This window comes from Delphinus delphis, chromosome 3 (assembly GCF_949987515.2).
Source record: "Delphinus delphis chromosome 3, mDelDel1.2, whole genome shotgun sequence".
Classification (NCBI taxonomy): Eukaryota; Metazoa; Chordata; class Mammalia; order Artiodactyla; family Delphinidae; genus Delphinus; species Delphinus delphis.
The window spans coordinates 114,553,574-114,566,835 of record NC_082685.1 but is presented as its reverse complement, the minus strand read 5'-3'; the positions used below and the strand labels follow the sequence as shown (position 1 = coordinate 114,566,835).

Here is a 13,262-nt window from a genome sequence, read left to right as displayed (position 1 = left end):
TTCTTTTTCTCTTCTTCTGGAACCCCTATAATTCGAATGTTGGTGCGTTTAATGTTGTCCCAGAGGTCTCTGAGACTGTCCTCAGTTCTTTTCATTCTTTTTTCTTTATTCTGCTCTGCAGTAGTTATTTCCACTATTTTATCTTCCAGGTCACTTATCCGTTCTTCTGCCTCAGTTATTCTGCTATTGATCCCATCTAGAGTACTTTTAATTTCATTTATTGTGTTGTTCATCGTTGCTTGTTTCATCTTTATTTCTTCTGGGTCCTTGTTAACTGTTTCTTGCATTTTGTCCATTCTATTTCCAAGATTTTGGATCATCTTTACTATCATTATTCTGAATTCTTTTTCAGGTAGACTGCCTATTTCCTCTTCATTTGTTAGGTCTGGTGCATTTTTATCTTGCTCCTTTATCTGCTGTGTGTTTTTCTGTCTTCTCATTTTGCTTATCTTACTGTGTTTGGGGTCTCCATTTTGCAGGCTGCAGGTTCGTAGTTCCCACTGTTTTTGATGTCTGTCTTCAGTGGCTAACGTTGGTTCAGTGGGTTGTGTAGGCTTCCTGGTGGAGGGGACTAGTGCCTGTGTTGTGGTGGATGAGGCCGGATCTTGTCTCTAGTGGGCAGGTTCACGTCTGGTGGTGTGTTTTGGGGTGTCTGTGGCCTTATTATGATTTTAGGCAGCCTCTCTGCTAATGGGTGGGGTTGTGTTCCTGTTTTGCTATTTGTTTGGCATAGGTTGTCCAGCACTGTAGCTTGCTGGTCGTTGACTGAAGCTGGGTGCTGGTGTTAAGATGGAGATCCCTGGGAGATTTTCGCCATTTGATATTATGTGGAGCTGGGAGGTCTCTTGTGGACCAGTGTCCTGAAGTTGGCTCTCCTACCTCAGAGGCAGAGCCCTGACTCCTGGCTGGAGCACCAAGAGCCTTTCATCCACACGGCTCAGAATAAAAGGGAGAAAAAGTAGAATTAGTAGAAGTATGAAGAGAGAAAGAAAGAAAGGAGGGAAGGAAGGAAGGCAGGAGGGAAGGAAGGAAGAAAGAAAGAAAAGAAAGAAGCAAAGAAGGAAAGAAGGCAAGAAGGAAAGGAGGGAGGAAGGAAGGAGGGAAGGAAGGAAAATAGAAAGAAAGAAGATACAGTAAAATAAAATAAAGTGTAATAAAGTTATTGAATTAAAAAATAATTATTTAGAAAAAAAAGGGACGGATAGAACCTTAGGACAAATGTTGGAAGCAAAGCTATACAGACAAAATCTTACACAGAAGCATACACATACACCCTCACAAAAAGAGGTAAAGGGGAAAAAATCATAAATCTTGCTCTCAGAGACCACCTCCTCAATTTGGGATGATTCGTTGTCTAAAGGAAGGAAGGAAGGAAAGAAAGAAAGAAAAGAAGGTAAAGTATAATAAAGTTATTAAAATTATAATTAATTATTAAGAAAAAAATTTTTAAAAAAAACCATGGATGGATAGAACCCTAGGACAAATGGTGGAAGCAAAACTATACAGAGAAGATCTCACACAGAGGCATACACATACACATTCACAAAAAGAGGAAAAGTGGAAAATATCATAGATCTTGCTCTCAAAGTCCACCTCCTCAATTTGGGATGATTCGTTGTGTATTCATGTATTCCACAGATGCAGGGTACATCAAGTTGATTGTGGAGCTTTAATCCGCTGTTTCTGAGGCTGCTGGGAGAGATTTCCCTTTCTCTTCTTTGTTCTCACAGCTCCCAGGGGCTCAGCTTTGGATTTGGCCCTGCCTCTGCGTGTAGGTCGCTGGAGGGCGTCTGTTCTTTGCTCAGACAGGACGGGGTTAAAGGAGCCGCTGATTCGGGGGCTCTGGCGCACTCAGGCCGGGGGGGAGGGAGGGGCACTGCGTGCAGGGCGGGCCTGCGGCGGCAGAGGCCGCCGTGACGTTGCACCAGCCTGAGGCCTGCCATGCATTCTCCCGGGGAAGTTGTCCCTGAATCCCGGGAACCTGGCAGTGGCGGGATGCACAAGCTCCGCGGAAGAGGGGTGTGGAGGGTGACCTGTGCTCGCACACAGGCCCCTTGGTGGCAGCAGCAGCAGCCTTAGTGTCTCCTGCCCGTCCCTGGGGTCCATGCTTTTAGCCGCGGCTCACTAGTTGTGGTCTTTTCTGCTTAGAAAAGTCTTTTTAACATTTCTTGTAAAGTTGGTTTCATGGTGCTGAACTCTTTTAGTTTTCACTTGTCTGTAGAACTCTATCTCTCCTTCAACTTTGAATGATAGTCTTGCTGGGTAGAATATTCTTGGTTGTAAGTTTTTTACCTTTCATCATTTAATATGTCATGCCACTCCTTCTGGCCTGCACAGCTTCTCCTGAAAAGTCAGCTGACAGTCTTATGGGAGTTCCCTGGGAAGTAACTAGTTGCTTTTCTCTGGCTGCTTTTCAGATTCTCTGTCCTTAATTTTTGCCATTTTAATTGCAGTGTATTTCAGTGTGGTTGTCTTTGGGTGACCCTGTTTGAGATTCTCTGTCTTCCTGGACTGTATGTCTGGTGTTTTTTTCCAGATTAGGGAAGTTTTCAGCTATTATTTCTGAAATACATTCTCTGCCCCTGTCTCTCTTCTCCTTCTGGGACCCCTCTAGTGTGTATGTTATTATCCTTGATGTTGTCCCAGAGGTCTCTTACACTATCCTCATTTAAAAATTTTTTCTGTTCAACTTGGCCGATTTCCACTACTCTGTCTTGTAGTTTGCTGATCTGTTCCTCTCTATCTACAAATCTATTATTGATTCCATGTAGTGTATTTTAAGTTTCATATACTATATTCTGCAGCTTTTTGGTTCATCTTTATGTTTTCCAGCTGTCTATTAAAGTTCTGTGTTCATTCATTCTTAGGTGCAGTGAGCATCTTTATGATCATTACCTTGAACTCTTTTTTGGGTAGATTGCTTCTCTCTACTTCGTTTAGTTCCTTTGCTGGAGTTTTGTCTTGTTCCTTTGTTTAGAACATATTCCTCTGTGTCCACATTTTGCCTAATTCTCTGTTTATTTCTGTGTATTAGGTAGGTCAGCTACATTTCTCAATATTGCAGAAGTGGCCTTATGTAGGAGATGTCCTATGGGGCCCAGCAGTGCACTCCTCTGTGGTCACCAGAGCCACCTCTAGGGGTGTCCCCTATGTGGGCTGCGTGGGCCCTTCTGTTGTGGTACGGCTGACTACTATGAGTACACTGGTAGGTAGGGCTGGCCCCTGGACCAGTTGGCTGTCAGGCCCTGCCTCCTATGGTGGCTGCTGCCCTGTGGGTGGGCAGAGCTGGGTCTTGGGGCAGCTGGCTATGGGGACCAGGGTTCCTGGGACTGGTGCTGGCCTGTTGGTGGGCAAGTAAGCCCCTGGTGCTGATAGTCTAGAGGGAGGACTCCAAGATAGCACTTGACAGCACCACTGTCCTCGTGGTACAACAAGCTCCCTGAAGTGGTTCTCTCCAGTGTCTTTGTTCCCAGGGGGGAGTCCCAGTTGTCTCCTACCTCTCTGAGAGGCTAGATCAGCAAGTGGGTCTGACCCAGCCTCATAAATTACTGCCTCTGACTTGGGACTCAAGAGCCTGTAAGGTTTTAAATGTGTTTTGTTTTGTTTTTTAATTGGAGGATAATTGTTTTACAATGTTGTGTTAGCTTCTGCTGTGCAACGAAGCAAATCAGCCACATGTATACCCATATCCCCTCCCTCTTGGATCTCCCTCCTGCCCTCCCCATCCCACCCATCTAGGATATCACAGAGCACCGAGCTGAGCCCTCTATGCTATACAGCAGGTTCCCACTAGCTATGTTTTACACATGGTAGTGTATTTATGTCAAACCTAATCTCCCAATTTGTCACACCGTCCCTTTCCCCTCCCTATGTCCACATGTCTGTTCTCTATGTCTACGACTCTATTCCTGCCCTACAAATAGGTTCATTTGTACCATTTTTTCTAGATTCCATATATATGTGTTAATATATGATATTTGGTTTTCTCTTTCTGGCTTACTTCACTCTGTATCACAGACTCTAGGTCCATTCACGTCTCTACAAATGACCCAATTTCGTTACTTTTTATGGCTGAGTAATATTCCATTGTATATATGTACCACATCTTCTTTATCCATTCATCTGTTGTTGGACATTTAGGTTGTTTACATGTCCTGGCTATTGTAAATAGTGCTGCAGTGAACATTGGGGTACATGTGTCCTTTTGAATTATGGTTTTCTCAGGGTATATGCCCAGTAGTGGGATTGCTGGGTGGTATGGTAGTTCTATTTTTAGTTTTTTAAGGAACCTCCATACTGTTCTCTATAGTGGCTATATCAATTTACATTCCCACCAGTGTGCAAAAGGGTTCCCTTTTCTCCACACCCTCTCCAGCATTTGATGGTGGCCATTCTGACTGGTGTGAGGTGATACCTCATTGTAGTTTTGATTTGCATTTCTCTAATAATTAGTGATGTTGAGCATCTTTTCATGTGCCTCTTGGCCGTCTGTATGTCTTCTTTGGAGAAATGTCTATTTAGGTCTTCCGCCCATTTTTTATTTTATTTTTTATTTTTTGCGGTATGCGGGCCTCTTACTGTTGTGGCCTCTCCTGTTGTGGAGCACAGGCTTCGGACGCGCAGGCTCAGCGTCCATGGCTCATGGGCCTAGCCGCTCTGTGGCACGTGGGATCTTCCCGGACCGGGGCACGAACCCGTGTCCCCTGCATCTGCAGGCGGACTCTCAATCATTGCGCCACCTGGGAAGCCCCGCCCATTTTTAAATTGGGTTGTTTTTTTGCTGTTGAGCTCCATGAGCTGTTTGTATATTTTGGAGATTAATCCTTTGTCAGTTGCTTTATTTGCAAATATTTTCTCCCATTCTGAGGGTTGTCTTTTCGGTTGTTTATGGTTTCCTTTGCTGTGCAAAAGCTTTTAAGTTTCATTAGGTACCATTTGTTTATTTTTGTGTTTACTTTCATTACTTTAGGAGGTGGGTCAAAAAAGATCTTGCTATGATTTATGTCAAAGAGTGTTTTTCCTATGTTTTCCTCTAAGAGTTTTATAGTGTCTGGTCTTACATTTAGGTCTTTAATGCATTTTGAGTTTATTTTTGTGTATGGTGTTAGGTAGCGTTCTAATTTCATTCTTTTACATGTACCTATCCAGTTTTCCCAGCACCACTTATTCAAGAGGCTGTCTTTTCTCCATCATATGTTCTTGCCTCCTTTGTCATAAATAAGGTGGCCATATGTTGTGGGTTTATCTCTGGGCTTTCTATCTTGTTCCATTGATCTATATGTCTCATTTTGTGCCAGTACCGCACTGTCTTGATTACTGTAGCTTTGTAGTATCCTTTGAAATCGGGGAGCCTGATTCCTCCAGCTCCACTTTTCTTTCTCAAGATTGCTCTGGCTGTTTGGTGTCTTTTGTGTTTCCATACAAATTGTAAAATTTTGTTCTAGTTCTTTGAAGAATGCCATTGGTAGTTTGATAGGGATTGAATTGAATCTGCAGATTTCTTTGGGTAGTATAGTCATTTTCACAATATTGATTCTTCATGGTATGTTTCTCTATCTGTTTATGTCATCTTTGATTTCTTTCATCAGTGTTTTATCATTTTCTGAGTATAAGTCTTTTGCCTCCTTAGGTAGGTTTATTCCTAGGTATTTTGTTCTTTTTGTCATGATAGTAAATGGGATTGTTTCCTTAATTTCTTTTTCTGATTTTTTTGTTGTTAGTGTATAGGAATGTAAGAGATTTCTGTGCATTAATTTTGTATCCTGCAACCTTACCAAAATCATTGATTAGTTCTAGTAGTTTTCTGGTGGCATCTTTAGGATTTTCTATGTGTAGTATCATGTCATCTGCAAACAGTGAGAGTTTTACTTCTTTTCCAATTTGTATCCCTTTTATTTCTTTTTCTTCTCTGATTGCCATGGCTAGGACCTCCAAAACTACATTGAATAAGAGTGGCGAGAGTGGACATCCTTGTCTTGTTCCTGATCGTAGTGGAAATGCTTTCAGTTTTTCACCATTAAGAAAGGTGTTTGCTGTGGGTTTGTCAAATATGGCTTTTATTATGTTGAGGTAGGTTGCCTCTATGCCCATTTTATGGAGAGTTTTTATCATAAATGGGTGTTAAATTTTGTCAAAAGCTTTTTCTGCATTTATTAAGATGATCATGTGGTTTTTATTCTTTAATTTACTAATATGGTGTATCACATGGATTGGTTTGTGTATATTGAAGAATCCTTGCATTCCTGGGATAAATCCCACTTGATCATGGTGTATACTTTTAATGTGTTGTTGGATTCTGTTTGCTAGTATTTTGTTGAGGATTTTTGCATCTATGTTCATCAGTGATGTTGATCGGTAATTTTTTTTATATCTTTGTCTGGTTTTGGTATCAGGGTGATGGTGGCCTCGTAGAATGAATTTGGGAGTGTTCTTCCCTCTGCAGTTTTTTTGAAGAGTTTGAGAAGGATAGGTGTTAGCTCTTCTGTAAATGTTTGATAGAATTCACCTGTGAATCCATCTGGTCCTGGACTTTGTTGGAAGATTTTTAATTATAGTTTCAATTTCATTACTTGTGATTGGTCTGTTTATATTTTCTAATTCTTCCTGGTTTAGTCTTTGGAAAATTGTACCTTTCCAAGAATTTGTCCATTTCTTCGTGGTTGTCCATTTTATTAGCATATAGTTGTTTGTAGTAATCTCTTATAATCCTTTGTATTTCTCTGGTGTCAGTTGTGATTTCTCCTTTTTCATTTCTAGTTTTATTGATTTGCATCCTCTCCTTTTTTTTCTTGATGAGCCTGGCTAAAGGTTTATCAATTTTGTTTTTCTTCTCAAAGAACCAACTTTTAGTTTTATTTTTCTGTGCTATTGTTTTCTTTGTTTCTATTTCACTTATTTCTATTCTGATCTTTATGATTTCTTTCCTTCTACTGACTTTGGGTTTTCTTTGTTCTTTCTCTAGTTGCTTTAGGTGTAAGTTTAGATTGTTTATTTGGGATTTTTTTGTTTCTTGAGGTGAGATTGAATTGCTATAAACTTCCCTCTTAAAACTGCTTTTGCTGTGTCCCATAGGTTTTTGGGTTGTCGTGTTTTCATTGTCATTTGTTTCTATGTAATTTTTAATTTCTCCTTTGATTTCTTCAGTGATCTCTTGGTTATTTAGTAGTGCACTGTTTAGCCTCCATATGTTTGTGTTTTTTACAGTTTTTTTCCTGTAATTGATTTCCAGTTTCATAGCATTGTGGTCAGAAAAGATGCTTGATATGATTTCAGTTTTCTTAAATTTCCTGAGGCTTGATTTGTGACCCAAGGTGTGATCTATCCTGGAGAATGTTCCCTGTGCACTTGAGAAGAAAGTGTATTCTGCCACTTTCAGGTGGAATGTCCTATAAATATTAATTAAATCTGTCTGGTCTATTGTGTCATTTAAACCTTGTGCTTCCTTATATATTTTGTTTGGACGATTTGTCCATTGGTGTAAGTGGGGTGTTAAAATTCACTACTCTTACTGTGTTACTGTCTCTTTCCCCTTTTATGCTTGTTAGCATTTGCCTTATGTATTGAGGTGCTCCTATGTTGGGTGCATAAATATTTATAATTGTTATGTCTTCTTCTTGGATTGATCCCTTGATCATTATGTAGTATCCTTTCTTATCTCTTGTAACAGTCTTTATTTTAAAGTCTGTTTTATCTGATAAGATTATTACTACTCCAGCTGTCTTGATTTCCATTTGCATGGAATATCTTTTTTCCATCCCTTCAGTTTCAACCTGTATGTGTCCCTAGGTCTGAAGTGGGTCTCTTGTAGACAGCATATATATGGGTCTTGTTTTTGTATCCATTCAGCCAGTCTGTGTCTTTTGGTTGGAGCATTTAATCCATTTATATTCAAGGTTATTATTGATATGTATGTTCCTATTACCATTTTCTTAATTGTTTTGGGTTTGTTTTCTGGGTCTTTTTCTTCTCTCGTGTTTTTTGCCTAGAGAAGTTCCTTTAGCATTTGTTGTAAAGCTGGTTTGGTGGTGCTGAATTCTCTTAGTTTTTGCTTGTTTGTAAAGCTTTTGATTTCTCTGTCAAATTTGAATGAGATCCTTGCTGGGTAATCTTGGCTGTAGGTTTTTGTCTTTCATCACTTTAAGTATATCCTGCCACTCCCTTCTGGCCTGCAGAGTTTCTCCTGAAAAATCAGCTGATAACTTTGTGGGGATTCCTTTGTATGTTATATTTTCCTTTTCCCTTGCTGCTTTTAATACTTCTTCTTTGAATTTAATTTTTGTTTGTTTGATTACGTGTGTCTTGGTGTGTTTTTCCTAGGGTTTATCCTGTATGGGACTCTCTGTGCTTCCTGGACTTGGGTGATTATTTCCTTTCCCATGTTGGGAAAGTTTTCCACTATAATCTCTTAGAATATTTTCTCAGACCGTTTCTTTTTCTCTTCTTTTTTCTGGGACCCCTGTAAATCGAATGTTGGTGTGTTCAGTGTTGTCCCAGAGTTCTCTGAGATTGTCTTCAGTTCTTTTCATTCCTTTTTCTTTATTCTGCTCCTTGGCAGTTATTTCCACCATTCTGTCTTCTAGTTCACTTATTCGTTCTTTTGCCTCAGTTATTTTGTTATTGATGCCTCCTAGTGTATTTTTCATTTCAGTTATTGTGTTGTTCATCTCTGTTTATTTGTTTAGTTCTTCTAGATCTTTGTTAAACATTTCTTGTAGTTTCTCAATCCATGCCTCCATTCTGTTTCCGAGATTCTGGATCATCTTTACTGACATTACTCTGAATTCTTTTTCAGGTCGGTTGCCTATTTCCTCTTCATTTATTTGGTCTTGTAGGTTTCTACCTTGCTCCTTCATCTGTGACATATTTTTTTGTCATCTCTTTTTTTTTTTCTGGGGTGGGATTGTGTTCCTATGTTACTAGTTGTTTAGCCTGAGGTTTCCAGCACTGGAGTTTGTAGGCTATTGGGTAGAGCTGAGTCCTGGTGCCAAGGTGAGGACCTCTGAGAGACCTCACTCCAGTGAGTTATTCTCTGGGGTCTGAGGTCCTCTGCTGGTCCAGTGGTTCAGACTTGGAGCTCAGGCACGACCCCCAGCTTGTGAACCAAGATCCTGCAAGCCATGCAGGGTGGCAAAAAAAAAAAGGAGCTGAAGAATAACAGAGTAAAAAAGAAAATAAGATTAGAAAACTAAGAGATACGTTAGAAAAAAAATAAACATATAAAAATATGGGTGAAACAACAACTGGAAAGTAAAAAAGCAAAAAAAGAGGAGGGAACAAAAAGCTGGAAAAGGCCTTGGCTGTGGGAGGCAGGGTTTAGTTGGTGGGCAGGGCCTATGCTTAGGACCCACTGGGCTGAAAAGGCCCTTCGGGGGTGAAGCTTAGGTTCTATGCAGCAGGAGGGGCCCAGGGGTGCCTCTGGCCTTGAGGGCGGTGGACCAGGTCTGGGACTCCAGCAGGCTCCCTGGGCCCGACTGGGCAGGGGAAATGCCCGCTGGGCCTCCCCTGATCCTCTGGTCCTGGGGGTTCCCCCCGCCACCATCGGCCTCCTCTTCCCCGCTCCTCCCTCCCTCCCACACCCCTAGGACCTGCGAGGCCCAAGGAGGCCCTGGAGAACAGAGGACCAGGCCCAGGAGCCCAGCAGGCTTCCCAGGGCCTGAGTGGGTGGGGGAAACGCCTTCCGCATCTCCCCTGATCCTCCGATTCCAGAGGGCCCCTTCCCGCCTCTGTCCTACACCCCTAGGAACCTCGCGGCCTGGAGGGGGCCTCAGAGAGTGGAGGCCCTGGCCCGGGAGCCCAGAAGGCTTACCCAGACCTGATTGGGCAGGGAAACACTAGGCACGCTCCCCACTGATCCTCCAAGCCCCTGAGGGTCCCTCCAGGTGTGGGAACCCCTGCCCTCTCCCATCCACCCCTCAGGGGTGCCTGTCCTGTCCGGCCTCCACTTCTCCTCCCCCCTCACTCCCCGACATGTCCTACCCGGTTGCTCGGGGGTTCCTCCCATCTCCTTGGGTATCGAGGTCCCCCACCAACATCTGCCAGGTGCCCTAGTTGTGGGGAGATGCGAACTCCTCGTCCTCCCACACTGGAGGAGGAATCTACATATGCTTTTTAAGAGCACAATCTGTTTCCTACAGCCTGCCAGCTCATCCATATGCAAGCCCTGCTGTCCTTCAAAGCCAGATGTTTTGGGGGGCTCGTTTTCCTGGTGTTGGACCCCAGGCTACAGAGCCTGATGTGGGCTCAGATTCCTCACTCCTTGGGGAGAACCTCTGCAACTGTGATATCCTCCCATTTGTGGGTCACGTAGTCTGGGGTGTGGGTCTCTCCTTGTGGTTTCTTCTTTATACTGTTAGTTGTGGAAAAATCTTTTCTGCTAGTTTTCAGGTGGTCATTCTCATCAATAATTGCTCTGTTAATAGTTGTAATTTTGGTGTGTCTGTGGCAGGAGGTGAGCAGGAGGGTCTTCCTGCTCTGCCATCTTGGCCACATCATAAGGAGAAGGGAGGCTATAAGTTTTGATTCTCTGATAGGGCAAATCTCTCCCCTTATCATTTTTCATCTTCTTCATATAGTCTTTTATATTTTATATGCATATTGTTTATTCCTCCAGAGTGTACATAAAATCAATGTCAATTTCCCCCCAAATTTGAGAATTTTAATTAGAACTGTATTGTGTTTGTACTGAATTTCTTTCATCTGTAAGGAAGGGTTGGCACTCAAATCTCAGAATTGTGGGAATTACAAGTCCCATTTTTCCTCTGCTGCATTCCCAAACACAGTAGTAGTGGTAGCCAAGAGCTATTTTCCATTCTTGGCTAACCCCTAAATACTTACTGGAAATTTAGAAGCTTGCTCCCTTCCCATAGGGCAAAGTTATTATAGCTTACTGTTTAGAATAAATAAGAATTCTGTATAGGCTTTTTGAAAAGCAACATGCCATGTAAAGAAGATAAGGAATTTATATTTCTTCACATCAACACATATTTCTTCATCCTTGTTGAAAAAATTTTAAAAGGAAACAGACACATTGGAAATAATCATGGATGCAGATAAGTAAATTGGATTGTATAATATATCTGTGGTAATTTTTTTTTCCTTCTCTCCCCACTGGGTTTGTTCTCTTTATCTGTGAATCTGCTTCCATTTTTGTTATTCACTAGTTGTATTTTTTAGATTCCACATATAAGTGATATCATACATATCTTTCTGTCTGACTTACTTTACTTAGCATAATGCCCTCCAAGTCCATCCATCTTGTTGCAGACAGCAAAATTTTTTTTTATTGCTGAATAGTATTCCATTGTATATATATACACCACATCTTTGTCCATTCATCTGTTTATGGATACGTAGCTTGCTTCCACATCTTGGCAATTGTAAATAATGCTGCTACGAATATTGGGGTGCATGTATCTTTTCAAATTAGTGTTTTTTTCAGGTATGTATACCCAGGAGTGAGTGGGGATTGCTGGGTCATATGGTAGCTTTATTTTTAGTTTTTTGAGAAACCTCCAAACTGTTTTCCACAGTGGCTACACCAATTTATATTCCCACTAACAGTGTACAAGGGTTCCCTTTTCTCCACACCCTCACCAACATCTGTTGTGTTCTTTTTGATGATAGCCATTCTGACAGCGTGAGCTGATAATCTCATTGTGGTTTTAAGGTATATACATTTTTAACATGTTTGCTTGCAGGATGCCATGGCTTTTAATAAGTTTAATGTTCTCCACTGGCACATAGTAGATGACCCGTCTTTCCCTTATCAGAGCATCACTTTTCCTGGATTAAGCCAAAAAGTGAGTTATTCATGTTATTGTTGTTGGTATACAAAAAAAAAATTTGGGTATAGTTTCATTAGAAGTTTGCAGCTTAAATGTTTCTTCTTATGGATAGAATTGAAGTATAAAAGTTAGATATTTGGGGGACTTCCCTGGCGGTCCAGTGGTTAAGACTCCATGCTTCCACTGCAGGGGGTGTGGGTTAGATCCCTGGTCAGTGAGGCCAAAAAAAAAAAAAGAGAAGATATTTGTGGTTTTAAATGTTTTTAATAGGCTTCTGCTGAGCATTTTAGATCCACAAAACTGTTGTGGTTTTGTAATTGTTATGTTATCGTAAATGTAAACAATCTCTAGGGGCTATACAAATAAAAATTTAAAAACCTTAATGAATGTAGCAGACCTGAAGCATTCGTGATTAACATAAGGTTAAGTAATTATATTTACCAAGTAGTCCAACTGTATATTTGTTTCAAACAGAATTGTTTTGAATTCTATAAATGACAACTTCTTTTCTCTCTGAAAAACTATATGAAACAGGGAATCTTACAGATAACGGCTCCTTCTTGGAAAATAATGGTGGTCTTAGGAGTGTTCAGATTCACTGTATTACAGACCAGGGAAGCTGGGAGTGAGCCTCGATACCATCTAGTTGAATCCCCCTCTAGTACAAGGCCAGTCACTGACAGCCAAGAGAAGCTGTATGTCTCATCCAAAGTTGTAGTTAGGAAGAGGCAGAGCCAAGACCCTAAATTTTGTCCTCTGGCCACAATTCCAGAACTTTCTCCAAGGCTTTGATTAGGTTGAAATCCTAGCAGCACTCCTGTTGTTGTTTGCTTTTAATATGGAAAACTTCAAACATATACAGAAGTAGAATTTAATGAATTCCCATTTCCTTATCAGTTAGCCTCAGTAATCAAGTAATGGCCAGTCTTGTATCACCTATACCCCTTCCATTATTTTGAAGGTAATCCCAGACATCATATCTTATTGGTTAAAAAGGCCTGTTTAAAAAGTTATAGTTCGTTATCACCGCTAAGAAAATAGCAATAATCCAGATAGCCAGTCATCATTCGTGTTTCCCCAAGTGCCTTTTTCAAGAAAAATTTATTTGCATTTGGATGCAAATAAGGTCCATACATTGTGGTCAGTTAATATGTCTGTTCTCTCTTTTTTTTTTTTTGCGGTGCGCGGGCCTCTCACTGCCGTGGCCTCTCCCGTTGCGGAGCACAGGCTCCGGACGTGCAGGCTCAGCGTCCACGGCTCACGGGCTTAGCCTCTCTGTGGCATGTGGGATCCTCCCGGACCGGGGCACGAACCTGCGTCCCCTGCATCGGCAGGCGGACTCTCAACCACTGCGCCACCAGGGAAGCCCTGTCTGTTCTCTTTTATATATAGCTGCCCATCCCTGCCCATCTCTTTTTTTTTCTTATAATTTATTATTTTCATTGAGGAAACTAAGCTCAGTTTGTCCTATAGTTTCCC

General features: G+C 41.5%; 1 protein-coding gene across 4 annotated transcripts in view; it reads left to right on the top strand.

Annotated features, from left to right (window-relative positions):
- The window catches only part of HEXB (hexosaminidase subunit beta), a 42,661-nt gene that overhangs the window by 22,181 nt on the left and 7,218 nt on the right, over positions 1-13,262 (top strand). For 3 of the 4 annotated variants that reach the window (XM_060009316.1, XM_060009318.1, XM_060009315.1), the window contains one exon: positions 11,697-11,798. The exons of the other annotated variant lie outside the window; for it this stretch is intronic. In XM_060009316.1, coding sequence (XP_059865299.1) covers positions 11,697-11,798 — 102 coding nt within the window. The remainder of the gene's footprint in view (positions 1-11,696; positions 11,799-13,262) is intronic. 4 annotated transcript variants of the gene reach the window in all.